General features: G+C 47.3%; 6 protein-coding genes across 6 annotated transcripts; 2 read left to right on the top strand and 4 right to left on the bottom strand.

Moving 5' to 3' along the window:
* The first annotated feature begins 790 nt into the window (after nucleotides 1–790).
* On the top strand, nucleotides 791–4,891 carry FOXG_04009 (uncharacterized protein). Its single transcript, XM_018381881.1, has 4 exons — nucleotides 791–899; nucleotides 957–1,008; nucleotides 1,064–1,327; nucleotides 1,376–4,891. Exons 1-4 carry the CDS (start codon nucleotides 882–884, stop codon nucleotides 3,373–3,375), a joined length of 2,334 nt encoding a protein of 777 aa, XP_018238486.1. The 5' UTR covers nucleotides 791–881; the 3' UTR covers nucleotides 3,376–4,891.
* Nucleotides 3,368–4,892, bottom strand: FOXG_04008 (uncharacterized protein). Its single transcript, XM_018381880.1, has one exon. It carries the CDS (start codon nucleotides 4,865–4,867, stop codon nucleotides 3,539–3,541), a length of 1,329 nt encoding a protein of 442 aa, XP_018238485.1. The 5' UTR covers nucleotides 4,868–4,892; the 3' UTR covers nucleotides 3,368–3,538.
* Nucleotides 4,893–5,510: 618 nt separating this feature from the next.
* Nucleotides 5,511–7,106, bottom strand: FOXG_04007 (uncharacterized protein). Its single transcript, XM_018381879.1, has 4 exons — nucleotides 6,550–7,106; nucleotides 6,228–6,494; nucleotides 6,042–6,180; nucleotides 5,511–5,990 (listed from the first exon to the last, which is right to left on the bottom strand). Exons 1-4 carry the CDS (start codon nucleotides 7,012–7,014, stop codon nucleotides 5,851–5,853), a joined length of 1,011 nt encoding a protein of 336 aa, XP_018238484.1. The 5' UTR covers nucleotides 7,015–7,106; the 3' UTR covers nucleotides 5,511–5,850.
* A 700-nt stretch (nucleotides 7,107–7,806) lies between these two features.
* Nucleotides 7,807–9,580, top strand: FOXG_18715 (uncharacterized protein). The gene is made up of 2 exons (XM_018398855.1): nucleotides 7,807–8,528; nucleotides 8,579–9,580. Exon 2 carries the CDS (start codon nucleotides 9,196–9,198, stop codon nucleotides 9,499–9,501), a length of 306 nt encoding a protein of 101 aa, XP_018238483.1. The 5' UTR covers nucleotides 7,807–8,528; nucleotides 8,579–9,195; the 3' UTR covers nucleotides 9,502–9,580.
* Nucleotides 9,581–12,568: 2,988 nt separating this feature from the next.
* Nucleotides 12,569–15,107, bottom strand: FOXG_04005 (uncharacterized protein). Its single transcript, XM_018381878.1, has 3 exons — nucleotides 14,346–15,107; nucleotides 13,647–14,297; nucleotides 12,569–13,592 (listed from the first exon to the last, which is right to left on the bottom strand). Exons 1-3 carry the CDS (start codon nucleotides 14,437–14,439, stop codon nucleotides 12,691–12,693), a joined length of 1,647 nt encoding a protein of 548 aa, XP_018238482.1. The 5' UTR covers nucleotides 14,440–15,107; the 3' UTR covers nucleotides 12,569–12,690.
* Nucleotides 15,108–15,310: 203 nt separating this feature from the next.
* On the bottom strand, nucleotides 15,311–17,574 carry FOXG_04004 (uncharacterized protein). The gene is made up of 2 exons (XM_018381877.1): nucleotides 17,045–17,574; nucleotides 15,311–16,996 (listed from the first exon to the last, which is right to left on the bottom strand). Exons 1-2 carry the CDS (start codon nucleotides 17,550–17,552, stop codon nucleotides 15,417–15,419), a joined length of 2,088 nt encoding a protein of 695 aa, XP_018238481.1. The 5' UTR covers nucleotides 17,553–17,574; the 3' UTR covers nucleotides 15,311–15,416.
* Nucleotides 17,575–17,623: the final 49 nt, after the last annotated feature.

Below are 17,623 nucleotides of genomic sequence, written 5' to 3'. Positions count from 1 at the left end.
GTCACATCTTGGACATACTTTAACCTTCCCATTCCACTTGTTGCTCATTTCATTTGCCAACTGCTGATATTAGTGAATGCAGGATAGTTATCAACGTAGTAATGGCAGTATCAGTTGGTCTTTAAGATGTATGGGCGCCCAAAGACAATTTCTGCCGACAAACAGGTAGCTACTTCGGTTCAAGCTTTCAGTAATCTCCACCATGGGATGTCGCCTACATCGTCCGCGTATAAGGCTTCATATGTTAAGGAACTTGGTGCAAGTTCCATATCAGCCTCTTAAGTTTCATTCCGGCTCACTCTATAATTACTGCCAACAACTACGTACCCGCATGGAGTCTGTCTCGCCGGCACTATATCCATAAATATTATGAGCGTAACTGAAAGGAAAAATGACATTAACAAGAAAAGATAATTCAGAAGGACAAGTAATGCAATTTATACTCTGCTCTTTGATTTGGTATGTTAACTTTTGTGAGTTGCATCAGTAATAGAAACAAGAATCGAGTTTTTGTAAATCTCTGCGTCTGGTTTGCATTCCATACCTAGGCCATGTGCTGTATTGACTCTCAATCGGTAATTTGTCTCGAAATTCAATAGTGTGTATATAGCCGAGGCCGTAATTAGCAGTCCACTGAAAACGGACTTATCGTTCCAAAGGAAATCACTCCAGGGTATGTATGATCGACGTAAGGAGTTGGGTGGTGAAGAGGATCCCCTGCTTCGTTAGCGGGGGCGGAATGAATTCCACACCAACTTTACTCCGCACTTTTACTCAAAGCGATCGGCTCCGACTTTGATCGTGACCCAGACGAGACATTGCAGGGAAGCAGTCGCGTCAGATACCAATTCTATGTAGGATGATGACACGTTTGGCGGACAATGAATCCGCCGTACTTTGTAAGCTACTCATGGGTACTCTCTCTCTATACGCTTCTGTTACTCACAATTTGATAGACGATAAACGCGTGTAACCGTTGTCGCAAACGCAAAGCGCGGTGCGATACACGTGAGCTTCTCTACAATTCGTCTTCCGTCGATCCATTTTACTGATCTTGAAATAGAGATTCCTGCATGCCAACCATGTCAAAACTCAGGCTCCATCTGTGACTACACGGATGGCCGCTCGGGCGACGTCCATCCTCGGAGCTACATCCATGATCTGGAAGCTCAACTCATGCGACTAGAGGCTCAGCTCCAAGAGGTTGACGATGCGACAATTGAAGTGTCGCCACCTACCTCGACATTGCGCTCAGACGATGAGCCTGCTCAAGACTTGATTCGTGTTGGAGATGAGGGACATGCTCATTTCATCGGAGCTTCAAGCGGTATGAATGCACGATTAATAGTAGTTACTCGAGCTGAAACAAGTCTAGGAATGTACTTGGTCCGATCAGTTCTTGAGTCCGCTCAGCAGAACTATCCAAACTTCGAATCGCCATCTGAAACAACAGAAGCTCGAACCGGACCAAAGGAACCTTCCAGTAGTAGTACCAGAATTGCCTTGCCATCTCGAGAGACGGCTAGTAGCCTCATCGAGACATTCTTCAGCCAATATCAGGTTCAGTATCCCATTCTCAACCAGCAGGAATTTATCAAGGCCGTGACAGAATTTTACGGTCGCCAGAACGACAGAGATGGTCATAATCGGCCAGGATCTGGCGAGGTGTGGACTCGATTCATGCTTAACATGGTGCTTGCCATCTCTCTCATGTTCATGTCCCACGATCATAATGAGAGTACGACACTATCGAAAGGTTTCACTGCCAATGCCATGGAGGATATCAGTCTGATCATGCAGACAAAGAATGTAAAGTCGGTGCAATGCCTTCTGTTGTTGTTGCTTCTCTCTATCCTCGACTCATCTTCTGCGCCGGTTTGGTATATCTCCGGTCTTTGCATGCGCATGTGCATTGATCTCGGATATCACTCAGAGACCACAATAGCTATATCTTCAACTGGTAACGACACAGAAATTGAGAGGATAAGTGAAGCAGATACGAAGCGAAGACTATTCTGGGTAACATACAGCTTTGATCGGACACTCAATATTCTTCTTGGTCGACCGTTCACTTTTGACGACTTTACTGTCGACATTCATCTGCCGAGACACTCCTTAGTACCGAGTAAGCGGCTACAGATACTACACTGGCTTGAACTGCAACAACTCGAAAGTGAGATTGTACACAAGCTACATGCAGCACGGCGAGACGATACAGGCCATAGCGGAGAGGACACAGACCTTACCGAGTGGACTAAGGAGATAGCTCAGCGATTGAAAGGCTGGAACTCAGTGGCTCTAACTCTTACTGACTCCGATGGTCATAACGTCAACTGGTGGGGCTACTGGTATCGTACAGCGCTGCTCATCCTCTACAGACCATCGCCCTCTCGCCCAAGTTTGAGTACTTCTGAAACGCTTTCATGCTACGAAGCTGCCAAAGATCTTATTCAGCTATCATACCTTCGTATCAGTGAAGGTTTGATGGATTTCACCTGGATAGACCTGCATTTCCAATTCATGAGCGGAGTCACTCTCGTGTTCATGGTCTGGAAGAATACTCAGGCGCGAATCAAGGCAAAAGATGACTGGATCTCGTTCAAGAGCTGCTTGTATCAATGGAAGAGCATACTTGAGAAACTTGGAGTGCGTTGGGAGAGAATCGCGAGAGCTCGTGAAGCACTATCAAAACTGGCTGATGCTACTATCGATCTTGTCGAGAAGGACATGATGAGATCAGCGGGAGGAGGCCAACGACTACCAATACATCACAACTCAGAGGAGTCTCGACGAGATCGAAGGCGTTCCATCATACAGCAGCTCCGAAGACAGGATTCTGATGGCGTGTCGCAGCGGAGCTTGGTTGCCGTTGGAGGTGATACAAATATGCAAGACACTAGTCCTCGAAACATAAATCTAGAAACGGGTAACGGAGGATTGAATCAGGTCTATGGACCTCATATAGGCGACGAGACTCAACACCGACCAGCAGCTAATACAGCTAGATACGGGACGCAATCCACGGGCGACAATTGGGCAGCTTTTGAGACATCAACAAATACTCAACAAGGACTCTTTTGCGACGCGCAGAGTCACAACACCATATCATCAATGATGCCAGAGGATACGTGGCCACTCTTCGATCTCTCAGATGTAGCGGTCGCACCCGATGAGATCAACTTCTGGACATACTTATCGGCCCCAATACTCGGCGTGGAGGATATGTCGACGTCCCAGTTCAACACTACAGGAAGGCCAGATGAGTCCTTTACCAACAGCATCCTGAATTTTCACGGAGACTTTAGTAATATCACTCCTGAGATGCCAGTAGAGTATCCAGAGGATGGAGACTATGCGTACAATGCTGGGCAGTAATGGTCGGCGTTTTTAACAGAACGCTGATATGTAAGATAGAATGGAAATACCCTTGAGATATGAGAAGGGTCATATTGACTAATATGGGACGAGATGAAGCCCCAGCTATGGCCACTCCACTAAATTACATCCAAGCGTCTCATGCTAGACAGGCATCGTGCCACTAAGTCCTGCCGCCAACAGTCAATAGATACAAGCTTCCGGTGGTCGAGTTAACATTCGTTGGGGCACCCAAGTACAAGACATCCGTTCCATCACTCCTCATCAAAGCCTGAAGACGCTGCACCTTCTTGCCAACAGCCGGTTCAATAGCAGTATTGGTCCAGCCAGCCCCACCGACATTCTCCAGCACAAAGGCACTGGCTGAAGAGCGACTGTAGTAGATGCGAGCAGTTGTTCCGTCATGAGTGATACCAATACCAGCGCTGGTCTCACTATCGCTATACAGGATCTCACGCGTCCAAGGGTTAGAAGTACCATATGTTGCTGTAGCACGACGAACTTGCCATGTTCCGCTAGTAGAAGTCTTGAAGCGGTAGGCGCTCTGGATGTGAACGGTGCCAGCGGGGCGTTCGTATAGAGCCATCTTTGCACTCTGGAAAGCTGGTCCGGGTGAAGCGTTGATGTCGCCGCTGTATGTCTCCCCTGAAGTCAAAGGCTGATACACGATATCGGCGGCGTTTTGGGTGATGGGTGTCGAAACGGTAGATCCAGAGGCGGAGGTGAAGGAGTTGGTAGATGGGCGATAGCGGACATAGCTTCCCTGGTGGCGCACAGCAGACGCGGGATACTTGCTCCATTCCCACTGAACATGAACATCTCCATCAGACGAAAACGCGATATCATCGGGGTATACAGAGTAGCCCTTGTTGTACGCCCAGAGGCTCACGCGGGTCCACTTCTTGTTGTCCGTCGTGTACTTATAGAAGTAGCCACCCCTTGCGGAGCCATCACCAGATGCTTGCCCTCGGACGATCAGCCACAGGTTTCCGTCGGCATCACGCTTGATAACAGGGTATGTAATGAGGACAGTCTGATCGGGCATATCAGAGCTGGCGTTGACGAGAGTGCTGCTGTATGGCTGAGACGAGCGGAAGTACTTCCACGGCTCGTTGTGCATGCTTGTAAAGACATGGACATATCCATCGCCGTCAACACTGATACTGGGAGTGTTATGTCCCAGATCATCCGCAAAGACAGCACACTCCCCGTCTGAATCTCTGACGCAGTCGCGAGAGACACTGCCATCTGAGATAGAGCGTCGTGCGACCATGACATTATTATCAGCAATAGCACCACCAGGAGGGTTTCTCAGATAAGCAAGCCAGTCATAGCCGCCGTACTCATCCAGAGGGTCCCACCAGGCAGCTCCACTGGTGGCATCAACAGCTGTAGAGATAGTGACGAGACTACCAGGGCTGATAGTAGCGCGTACAGCCGAAACAGCAGCCAGAAAGATGAGGGATTTAAGATTTGCCATTTCGAAGTGCATAGGCAGAAGAATGAGGAGTTGAAGTTGATCTGCTGATGGAAAAAAGATTTAGGCCATTATCCACTCTTCTTTAAATAGTCCATCACGATATCCTAGTCTGGAGTCGGCAATAATTCCGCTGCATGCTTCCCCAGATTTTCTCCGCACTTGGGATCAGCATAGAAGCTGGGGTAGAACCGTGGACATGGGATGAATTTCTTGAAGGAACCGCCGTATGGTCAAGAAATTCATCCCGCATGATCAATTTTCGTTGAAGAATTGAGTCCAGTCCCCGTTGTTAATGCGCTTCTTAGTTCCGCGTGATGGAGATGCCGCGTGAAGCGGAGGTGGGTGGCGGAACGGCCGAGGTCGGCTTGCGGGGGCGGTGGTTCCGTTGACTGGAAATGGGTTCACAGTCATTCGATATCTCCACTAACGATGCGAGATTCTTGTATACATTATGCCCCGATACCTAAATTGTGCATTCAGTGGAGAACCATGGTAGTTTGATGCTTATAGGTACATGCTTTGCAAGACATCGTAAGGATACTTCTGTGAAGCGACTATGTGCGAAGAAGTATAACAAAAGTTTGAGTGAATTGAAAGGAAGACCAGTGAGCGCGATTATAGAATGAGTCCTAGTCGATAACCACAGCAGTCAATATGGAGAATGTAAGACGAAACCCGGATCGTCGATCTATGTAACTGAGATCTATCTGCGAGAAAACCCGTCATTGATATTTGAAAATTGGTAACTAATTTTGAAATTCCATGTTGCATTCAGAGATGAGAATTCAGCCATACCTGTAGGGTTACTCTGATAGCCCCGTCAAATCTATCCAGCATCTCATGGGGCCCGTTGCTAGTACCCGGTAAGACTTTTTATAACATCTGAGGTTCAAAATATTTAACATGGCATGGACATGAGTCAAGAACCAAAAGGCTGCAATAAAGCAGCATGAATCGTATTAATAAGTAAATGGTAAGAGGCTTAAGCTACCATATTACCAGATTCTACCAACACCAGCTCCAAGTTTGGCCACAGTAGGGACAAGCTTGAGGGGAGTCAACTTGTACTTGTAATCAGCCTTGTAGAAGTTACCCTTCTGTGTAATGTTAACTCCAGCCTTACCCCAATCGTTCTCTGTTTAATAGTCAGTCGTAAGATCTTGAATGGTAGAAGAAGTATACATACTGGCTCCAAGGTTCGCATAGCCATCAAGCTCCTCGTCACCACAAGTGCAAGTGTTGGGAGAATCCATGGGGATGACAAGACCGTAAGTGCTCAGAGCCTCACTGGTGTTACCTCGGAAAACGTTGCCCTCAACAAGAACCTTTTTCAATTAGTCAAAGTTTCACAATTGGCCTGCGCCAGACATACCTGGTTATCAGATCGACTGTGGATAGCTTGGTACAGGAAGTCCTCGTAGAGGTTGTTGTACACATGCTGGTGGCCAAAGCGACCAGCGGGACCACGGGTTCCCATGTTGCGCCAGTAGTTGTGATGGTATGTGACGTGGAGGTGGCCGAAGTCGAGGTCGCGGAAGGTAGCGTCGTTGCCAACGAGGGAAGACTTCCAGTGGTCGTGGAAGTAGTTCCATGAGACAGTGATCCAGTCCGAGGCACGGATAATATCGACTTGTCCATCCTGGAAAAAGAGGTCAGCTAAACACTTGGCAGTTGGCAGCTTGCACGGGACTTACGTAGTGATCAGGGCCTTGGTTAATATCAGAAGAAAACTCGTTGTGATCAACCCAGACGCGAGTGCTGTTTCGGATAGTGATGCAATCATTATCCAAAATATGGGTGATCTTCAAGTTCTGCAGAATGACATTGTCTCCATGATAAACATCGACTCCAGCACCAGTGATATGAGCGGTCAATCCAACACCAATGAGAGAAGTGTTGGATCCGACTTTGAGGCGAGAAGGGAGAGTAACTTTGCCCTTGAGCTTCACGATCTTAGGCTCAGTACCCTTGACAGCAGCGACAAGCTCCTCGGCAGTAGTAACAGTAACAGTCTTTCCACCCTTGCCACCAGTGGTAATGCCAATGGGATTGTCCTTCGCATAACCCTCAACACCCCAAGTCGCGAGACTGAGGTATTCCTTGGGAAACGCAACAGTGAGAGTCGCAAAGACACCGCAGAGAACCGAGGACAGCTTCATCTTGGCAGTTGAACAAGAATGAGAAGGAACTGAGATGTAAATGGCACAAACATGGTCTTTGGCACGGTATATGTATTCAAGATCATCTGCGCTTTTTTCTCTTTACATCAAGAACCCCGAGCTCGGTTAGGATTAAAGTACTGCTTAATTCCGGGGTGTTTGCGGGGAACCCCTGTCGGGCTTGACAATTAGCACCAATGATCAAACGAGAGGGGCTCTTGATCAAACGGCGCAGATCACTGGGTGTTTATAAGTGGTGGAATTTGTTTCGCCGTCAAATTACGGTTAAAGATAAACAATGATCGGCTCGGACCTTATTGGGGTATGTAGCAGTGCTAACGAACGGAAAACCCTGAAGGGAATGGTATGCTTAAATTGTGGAAAGATTTCGTATTCTTTATCTTATCTATTGAGGAGATCTTCTGCGATTGCGAACAGAAATCTCATCAATTGACTTGATATGTTATACATAATGTTGTAATGTTCACTTGATCTGTCCTTTTTCATCGCCCATGGATTTTCTCAAGGGACCCAAAGCCCAAGGGCGACACCAGATGACTATTTACTTTTCCTCATCTAATGTTGTGGCTAGTCTAATATGGTAATGGAGTTGGGGGTTGGGGGTTACGGTCAAGCGGGAGGTGGTTCCATTGCATATGTCAAGACCCAAGGTACCAACGCGCCCTAGTCCCCGATCACCTCGGCTAGCAACCTTCGGTCACAATAATGCCATCAATCACATCTCAATGAACAAGATGAAAGGGGTTTAGTATAAAGATACAAGGATGGAAAGCTTCAAGCAGGATGCTAATGAACAGATACCATCACCTTTGAGTAACAATTGTCAGCGCCAAGAGAAATAGACCCCAGCAATGGTTGCAAGCCTAGATGAATGATGAATACCATTCCTGCCCGTTGGGGGTTCACGGGACCAGAAATCACAACTTCGTGTCCGTGTGGCTTTTGACTACAACATTTTGGTATTTGCGGTGTATCAAGGCTATCTATCTATGGATATACTTGGTGCTCTGAAGTTCATCTATCCAAGCACTGCCATTTTTGTTTTCATGCACCATCGCGATGAAGAAAATGCTCTCTACTTTTCACTCGACTGGGTATCACGATGTATCGCCCTTCTCAGTTGTTCTTCAATTCCCCAAGAGCAGCAACCCGGTTCTGAGCCAGCATCAAGAGCCGGTCTACCTGAATGACACCTCCATTCTTGAGACCAAGTAGATGAGCGCTCTTGATCAAGTTCTTGATCTCACGGCCATTCAGCTTCATCTCAGCCAGCTTGTTCATCTCCTCGTCTGGAATCTCAACTTGAGTGCCCCCAGCCCGATTGATGAAGTTCTGCCAGACCTTCTTCCGAGCTTCAAATGTCAAGTCCTTGTATGGAAGGAAGAGATCCACGCGGGACTGGAAGGCCGTGTCGATACTGGCTGTTCGATTGGTCGTGAGGAAGCAGACTCCTGTGTAGTACTCTAGCTTGGTGAGGAATACTGTGTTTATTAGCATGGGCGTAAAGGAAGAGTAGGAAGTTATGGTTCTTACCAGCTACAAGCTCGTTCCTGGCTAAGTCGCTATTGGTGCGAGCACCTAGGAACACGTCGGCTTCGTCGAGGAGGAGCATAGCATTCCAGAGGCCACACAGCGTGAGTGCTCGTTCCAGTGCAAGCTCAACCTCCTTCGGTACCGTTCCGAGATCTCCAGCACTCATGGAGTACAGCGGCACACGCGCCTTCTCAGCAACTACATAATGTGTCAGTCAATCTAAGCCGCCTCGCTGGCAAATTCAACTTACCTGCTTCTGCGGTATAGGTCTTTCCTACACCAGGTGGACCAAACATGAGAATGATAATACCACGACCTGCGAATGTCAGATGTTGCTCGAGTTTGCTAATTGAGGTAACTTACCCTTGTCTTGGATAAAGTCGTCAAAGCTATTGGCGAGAGCCTTGTTCTCCACAAACTCCCAAGCAAGCTGCTTCTCTGTGCCCGGAAGCACTAGATGGTTGAATGCGGCATCATTCCACACCACAGGAGTTAGTTCATCTACATAGAACTGGGCTTTTTGGCATGGTCAGCTTTTAAGTGAGTCGAAATCGAAGTGAGGACAACTTACCCCATTCCTTGGTCTTGAGGTCAAAGCCTTTCAACCACGGTGTCGCAACAAGACACATGTCATCAGTGAGGTTCTCAAGAGTCTCAGAGCGTCCTGCAGTGTCGTTTGGTGCTTTTACCGTCATTTCTGTATTACCTTCCACCACCGGTATATCGCGCTCCTCGGGAGTATCTGTGCCATCATTGTCGTCCTCGCCCTCGTCGCGGCAGAAGTCGCAGGAGCCATCGTCGCAGCCCCAGCCATCACAGCCACGACGTTTAGATTTATTCTTATCTGATTTCTCATCCTCGTCTTGTTTCTTGGGTGGGTCGTCCCCGGTTAAGGAAGCGAGATCGGGCTTCACTATATCGTTTGTCAAGTAGTAAGCGTGAGCGTCAACGATGACCCGACCAGAGACCTACGCCACGAGTTAGCTAAACTTAATAAACAAACTCGCATGAGTCTTCCGACCGGCCGCTCCTCTGATTTTGCAGGAGGCAATAAAATCTTTGTTCCAGAACAGGCTTGGAAATGATAGCCACGCAGGGCTTCAAACTTTCGGCCTCGTTCGATCATCTGCTGTCGAATCTTGGAAGGGGAATTGTGGAAAGGCAAGGGGTAGGCAGGTAGCGAGGTGACTCGTCGATAGGCAGCGAATTCTGGTATGATAATCATGGTGTTCGAATAGCCACAACGATTACCATTCCAGTCAAGATACTCCAGATAAACCTCCCAGTACGGCGGTGAGCAGCTTGGCTCCACGAGTTTGTATTTCGTGACGCGGCATACAGCATCGACGCCGTAGAATTTGGTGATCACAAATTCATGTGGAGCAAAGATCTGCCACAGGTCCGCGAACATGACGTTTCCAGTCTTGCGCGTCTTCACAAGTGCGTCAACCTTGGGGGCTAGGATCGGAGTCAGGAATTCTAGGAGTTGAGTCGAAGCTTCTGGTACAAGGTCTTTGTCTGTAGCATCACAGAGAGACAGAAGACGATCCCACCGGTGGACCAGAGGCATGAACGGTGGTTTGAAAGTCCATTTCTCGAGCTCAAGATCAAGGTCTTGGTATTTTGCCAGGACGGTCGAGAGCACTCCTTGCATGGCGGGACTATTAATGGTAAAAGAGTCAGTCACCCACTTATGGTCACTGAAAACGTGCCGGTGAACGATTGGATCCTTGGAAACGGTCTTTTCTGTGTCGTCATATTCTTCTTCGTTGGTCGGGAACTTGGACCACCTGCCAGGACAGTGACCCGTGCAGCGATGCCTGTAGAGCTTGGTTTCGGGAGACATTGTGAATCGGGATAGTTATTGTGGCGAGGATGGAAAAGCTGAAGTGTCGGTGTTGAATGATCCAAGTCTGTTCGAAATCCAGTTCTGAGACCGGCCCAACATCCTCTCTTATAACTGATAGTACCAAGGTTTATTGCCGGTTGAGTCACCGGAAGGTGTTTTTAGGTTGCTCGTAAGATTGCTTTGATTGGGGTCATCCTTCGCTCGCAAAGTCTACCAAGGACCAGTATTTGTCGTTTTAGTGGATCAGCCTATCATCCCCCGTTTGAATGTTTGCGCGCTTTGTTGGTCCATGAATCCCGTTCAAGTCAGGCCGGACTGAGTCAATAACTTTGTCTACTCCCCGACGATTTCTGTTACTAAGACTTTATTTTCCTACTGGTCGATTTTCGCCGACTGGTCATATAATTGTCTGGAGGTTTATAGACGTAGACATATGTAACCGTTAGGCGTGCAAAAAGCTGCGGTTCCTGATTGAGATAAACTCTAGGTAATTCCCCCCACAGAACCATCTTTTTCCATACAGCCTCCCTCATTTGTTTGTCCTCTCTCTTTTGATTTCTCGCGCTGCTTATGTTTGCAGGGCGGTAGTGACTCTTGGCCGACGCTTGGGCCACTCTCGATTTGTTTCAGTGCATGGTGCACCTTGCTTGACTTTGAGGGCGGTGCTGATTGAGAAGCAGTTTGCCGCTGTGCATAGACCACCAACAAAAAGTCTTCATCACACCGGCAGGGTTTGGTGGCCCAATAGTATATTTGGTTGCTTTCTGTTGCGACATACATCATTAGCTATTGGCGATAGAACAGCAAAAGAATCATGTATTGCGTTTGCTCAAATTTTATCTGTCCCCCAAACTTTATCAATCTAACCAAAAGATTACTCCAATGTCAAAATATTATCCTTATACAGTGATTCAGCCGGCAGGTTACGCTCTACATAGAGGTAAACCACATGATTCCAAAAGATTCTCGACACAATATACTGATCACTAACACTAACAACTATTGTGTGACACTACTAATATCTCGCAAGGTAAATCTAGGCAATACACCATATTGTATTAGTTCAGTGCATAAGTGCTTTACTATATAATCCCATGGAGATGAATGCGACAGGCATGACTAATAGAGTAGCGCTGCCAAGACCGAAAATGATATGTTTTCTTGGTTGAACTATAAACGTTGAGGCTGAACCTTATCTTAACCACCGGGTCTTCGTACGGAATTTCTAGCTACTCAGAGCTTCCAAATTACCATTCAAGTCTACTAAAATATCCATGGATCTATCTTAATAATCGAGATGCCTGATAGCCCTGGGAAATTCCCGCAGGTTAATGGACTAGATCACTCTTTACTAATTTTTGTATTCGTTTTAGTGCTTGGGGATCTTGCGAGAGCCTTCGAGCGTAACTGAACTGCGATCATTCAATGGCAATTATTCAGCAGTTGGAACCATCATAACATCCTCTTTTGTTGACTCCGGTATTTAAATCATCTTACCCTTTTCTATGTCCCATCCTGACTACCCCGCGGAGACACTACGCCGATACTTAGTCTTTTCTTAAGTTCAGGTGGCAGAGCGGCTTTCCCTTCAATAACTGGGCCATTTAGTACTGCGAAACCTGACGATATGGAACCAGGAATGCTTCTACTAGTAGTGGGGGATGTGTTCGCGACTCAAACTCTGCCAATGGCTTGCTTGAAGGCGTTCATATGCTCACTACCCGTAGAATCAAAATTTAGATATCCCCAAGAAAATCTGGCTTCAATATTGGTATTCGTCATCCGGCATAATCCAGGTCGACAACGCCAATTCAGCTGGCGAAATGAAATTTATGACCACAGTCCTATGATATAATATCCTTTGCAAATTATTAAAAAAGGGAAAACTGACTTCCCTAAAGTCACGACGAAGATAATATTGAACCATGTATGGTAGCGAGCTAAGCACTGATTTACCACTCGTCGGGTTTGTATCTGCAAATCTGTATGCACTGCATATCACCGCTAGTGATGCATGTTGGCTGTTCAATTCCCTCTTTGCAGCTTGGCGTGCATGATACGAGGTTTTTTGCATGGCAGGCCTCAATTCTGGTGGAGCTCAGAAGAGGCTAATCTTACAACAGATAGTCTTGGTTTCTTCAACATAGCGGACTAGATAATATAGTCCGTCATAACTCTTCTTAGTCTCTGCTAGCTATGACCAAGAGATGTAGCCAATCTAAGGGGAATATCGTTGTGTATTCTTTATACTCACAGAGTCAACCACTCGGTACTCATACTGCGTCTTCCGTTCTATTCCCTGTCTTACTCTTCCATCGTCCTTCCAACTTCGAAACAAGTTTCGTGATTGACAAGTTCTTTTTCAAACTTTCCGCCTTCCTGGTCTTCAACAGATAACCTATAGCGAAAAGAATCGTGACAGCCACGACAGACGCCACCGCCCACCATTTCAGCGCATTACCAAGTCCAATGAGTGGATCCATATTCATGGACAACAATGTGGCCACCAGGCTCGGTGGAATGAAGAATGATGCCAGTATGGTGAGCCTTGATGTGTTGCTGGCATCAGTAAGGCTGATCGTCGAGTTGACAACCGTGCTGAGACGGTCGATCCGTGTTTCGTAGTCCTCTAAGCGTTTCTTAATAATCTCCAAATCATCGTTGTAGAGCTCAAAGTATTTGGCAACTTTGCTCCCTTTGTCATCAATGACTTGGCTCATAGTTGCTTGAAGCATATCTCGTGCTTGGGGTACCCATCGTCGCCAGAAGTGAAGCTTCCTCAGACTCTGTTTTTGATGATCAGTGCCTCCGGACTCAGGAAAGAATGAAGGGTTCACAATTCCCCAGTCAATCTGGTTGAGCCGGGCGTTAAGATAGTCAGAGAACGTGAGCCACTCGCCACACACCAAGTGCAGCAAGCACTGAATCGGAATGGCAAGTTGTTCATTAGCATCATCCAAGGGCTTTGCGAAGTTGGCGGTCTTCTGGGCCCATAATATGTAGTCTTCAAACCAGCTCATTGACTTTCCTGTAGTGTTGGATCTCGAAGATGACGGAATCTGGAGGTCATCAAATGAGTCCTCGTTGACTCCAAATTTCGGTATTTCGCCCCAGTTAGGATATCCACGCCAAAGAGGATACCCAGCTTCTGGAGTTGGTTCAAGTAGAAGGACACCTGATTTTCGATTATAGTTAGCAAGGCTTCCCTTACACGAATCAACATGCTTACCGATAGTGGACTTTTCGTTCAACCAGAACGTAGAACGACTGCGCATATGTCCAACTTTTGCATCCACTCTTGTATCCTGTTTTTCATCCACTTCACTCTGATTTCGAATGGCTTCAGCTTTAAGTCTTTCCCATATAGTAGGATCTGGATCCTTATCCCAGAAGATCTGGTTCCTGTCTGCATCCAAGCGTCGCATAACATTAAAATTATTGACTTGGTTTTTGGCCTCCGTCAGCTGGCTTTGATTCTCAAAATAGCGAGAGCGGATTAAGCGAAGCTGGAACCAGCTCTGCCGTTTGGCATCAATCTGAAGTATTGACGGCTCACGCCATCGGTCGCGAATATTGTTCCAGACGTAGTCTGTGATGTGAGCGCGGAAGAACCGTGGATCGATGGACAACCCTGAGCCCAAGATCTCAATCACATCGCGTGAAAGGTCCTCCACAACAAACAAACTGAAGTTCTGTACTGATTGGTCTTCCTTGGCATCGGAAATAGCTTTTCGTAAATGTTTGTGGGCAGTCTGAATATCACCGTCCGTAGAGTTATCTTCCAAACGGTACTGGTCAAAGACTATATTTCCTGCTTCCTGGAATTTAAGCAAAGCAACATTCATTCTTGTTGCCCGGCGACGTTGTTCAGCTTCTTTTCCTATATCGAGTTAGAAACTAAAATGTCAAAAGAGGTCGGGTCACAAACGAGTCTCAGGATATGTATATCGCGGCTTCTCGTTCTTGTCCTTTTCCTCTCCAGGGAAGATGCGCCAGCGTGTAGGCACAGTCCCAACTTCCATGAAATCGTTTAAAAGCTCTAGCTGCGGCCATCTCTTTGATAGACTCTTGACATACTCCAAATAAGGCCCTTGCTCCGTAGGCCTGTAATTTTCAGCGCTGCTTAGTTTTTCTTATGAAGTGATATTTACCCTTTCCAATCCTGATCCCCAAGGAGACGTCTAATATGTTCCTTCTTCTTATCTTGGTATGCGTCTCCAAGCTGTGAGTCGTGTAGCCGCATGCTGGGTAGATGAGCTGGGGATCAGGGGAGTTAAGTTTCAGTGTATTGCTCATAGTCCTCTGACCTACTCTGAATTTTCTTTTCTTCTTGTAGATTCCCCACGGGGTATTTGTAATTCAGGAAACAAGGCTCTTGTTACCGTACAATGAGAAGGGCGAAAACAAATGCAATGGCGGGTCTCAGCCAGTTACTGTGATTGGCGATGTTAATGAGCAAGCGCCAGCTTCACCACACACAGATACGACATGTCTCATTTCCTCCGAACATCACATATGCTGTGTAACCGACACGCTGAACAGTATTGGGCTTGGCGCCTAGTTGTACCATGCGATCCAAGTCTCTTTTCTTTTTCTCGGGTCCAGCTCGAGCAGGCTCTTTCACAAGTCAAGCCAAGAAGTGAATATTCATGTCTATGGTTCTGGATTGTGAGTTCAGCAAATTTCTCCCAAATAGATAAATTCCAAGGTTGTTAAAAATTCTGATCTACCAGCGTTACTTGGATCATGATATGACATCAAATTCTTCAGCTTATGCACGTTGGACAGGGATCTGCGGAGAAGCAGGCTCAGCCGTCCCAAATTCTCAGCCAGACAGGGTCCCGAGTGGACCGACCCCTAATAGAATGCATGATTACGGGGCACATGCACATTTCAGGCAGCGATTACAACATTTCATTGTTTCCTCAAACTCGGAGCCTGATTCGGTACGTACTCTCTATTCAGAAACGGAATAATACCACGATGCGATCTGTTCCTTCTATACCAGCACTACTGTAGCCTCAGAAGCCTTCTCCAAGATCACGTCGCCTTCAGTCCTGTTGCTGTAAAATCTGGACCTTGTCCAGAAAACTCCAATCCCAAGCCTTGTCATACCCTTCTCCTGGCTGCCTACTTCATCGCCTGATGACCCTGTGAGAAGTAACGTAAAGTATTCCTTCTTCTCAGGGACTTCCATTACAAAAAGGCACGACACAGTCGGCATCTCCGCCCCATCAGGAATTCTGCTATCCAGAAACGCCTCCCCAAAGATTTCGTTGCCTCCCGGGGCTGCAAGAACGTGGTGCCGAGATTCCTGTGTAACAGAGCGTGGCCCCAATGTTGCCTGGATGATCTTTCCTTTGACTGTCAAGCGAGCGACTGTCAGAGGGGACGCAAGTGGAGTTTCTTTCCACTGCAAATCACTCTCTAAAAGCTCAATCATAGAGAGTGTGGGGGTCGTGTGTACATAGCCCTTGATCCCGCCTTTCACAGACATCCAGGACCATGACGGGATGCTTCCTGGCTCACGGATCACCCCACGCATTTTCGCTTCCCACACAAGTCCATTTGCGATATCCTCTTCCCATAGGCCTGCCAGGTGAGTATAGCCGGTCTGCTTTATGAACATGTCTGTGAGGCCAGCGATAGCGTTCCATTTGTCGCTTTGGTAAGTCAGATCACGATTTGAGTAGTTTGTCACCATCTGATACCAATGTCGCAGATAGTTCTTTCCATCCTCTCCAGGACCTTGCTGCACTATATCAGCCCACTGAATCAGACCACCATCAATGTCTCGCGATCCATCGATCAGTCCGTCCTCCGTAGCGTACCGGCTAGGACATTTCCAAAGCCACTGCTCCTTGCCAAAACAGACAATCCTCGATGCTAGCACAGCTTCTTGAAGTGTCCAGCCTCTAGTATTCAAAGGCTCCGACATCCTATCAAGCTCTCGATGTGTCTCCATCCGAACACTAACCGTCTCCCCGTGGATCTTGACACACTCGGCGCCTTGGAAGGGGAGAAGAAGACCCATATCTGGGGTATCGGATGAAGTAGCTGCTAGTGTGAGATGTGCGTTCGTATAAACAGATCCCATCTTGACAGACTCGGCTTCCCAGTCTTGGCGGGAGTCTTGAATAATGCACAAGCCATCGATCCAAAGATATCGGATTCCTAGATAGAGTGTCGCGAGGATAGTCTCCCTTTGCGTCAAAGGCAAGTCGAAGAAACTGATTCCCTCTTTGTGCTTTTGTAGATTCTCACTTGTCGTTTTGAAATGGAGATCTGGGTTGGCACCCCAGCAGTAGCTCAAAGCCGTATAAGTTCCAGTTTCTCCCTCCTCCGTCTCTCGTAGTTTGATCTTGATGTCATTGGGATCTGATGGGATGTCCGAACTTCCAGTCAGGTCTAGCACGCGCGTTGGAAGTTTTGCTTCTTTGGTATTAGGAAGAGATTTGATACACTGTTCATGAGATTCGCATTCCTTCAGCCACATCTTCAGTGTATCTTGCCGCTTAAAAGGCTCTGATTCATCCAGTTCATAGTGAGGAATCCAGAATCTTCGAGTAGCAAGACTTCCTATTTAACGTATGAGATATATCTTCTTGAGTCGCGATGATGACATACCAAGACGAGATGGCGAAGATATCGTCAAAGGCACTCCGCCATTCGTGTAGAGCTTCCTATCTCCAACCCAACCAACTGCCATGATATACTTCTCGTGCTTGGTCAACTCGACAGTAACAGGCCTTGAGAAGTTGTTCTCGTCACATAACTCCGGGTTGCCTCGCTGAAATTCAGCTAGCACTGACGCGGCACCACGCTGTATGCTAATTTCCAGCCATTTGCAGGTCGAGCACGTGTCGCCTGAGTTGATCAGGTGCATTACATTGGGCTGATGCTGGATAAGCTGTGGTGGATCTGGATGAAGCATGAGTTGGCAGTATTTGCAGATTCCATCTGCCGTTGGGCTCGTAAACCCCCATTCATCGGGCGTAGCGGGGGGGCCAGGGACCGGTTCAGCTCTGAGATTCTGGATGTCACTCCCTCGAAGGCCAAAAATAGCGGCCTCCTCGGGTGATTTTTTGCTGAACACCAAGACCGTTTTCGGTGGTGCTGATTCTTCTGAAGCCATGGTTGGAAGTTTGGCAGCCGAACAGGAACTGACGATAGTTGCAGTCGTCAAATATAGAGGGGTTAGGCTAG

The sequence above is a fragment of the Fusarium oxysporum genome, chromosome 4 (assembly GCF_000149955.1).
Source record: "Fusarium oxysporum f. sp. lycopersici 4287 chromosome 4, whole genome shotgun sequence".
NCBI classification, from domain to species: domain Eukaryota; kingdom Fungi; phylum Ascomycota; class Sordariomycetes; order Hypocreales; family Nectriaceae; genus Fusarium; species Fusarium oxysporum.
This window is presented reverse-complemented; position numbering and strand designations above follow the sequence as displayed.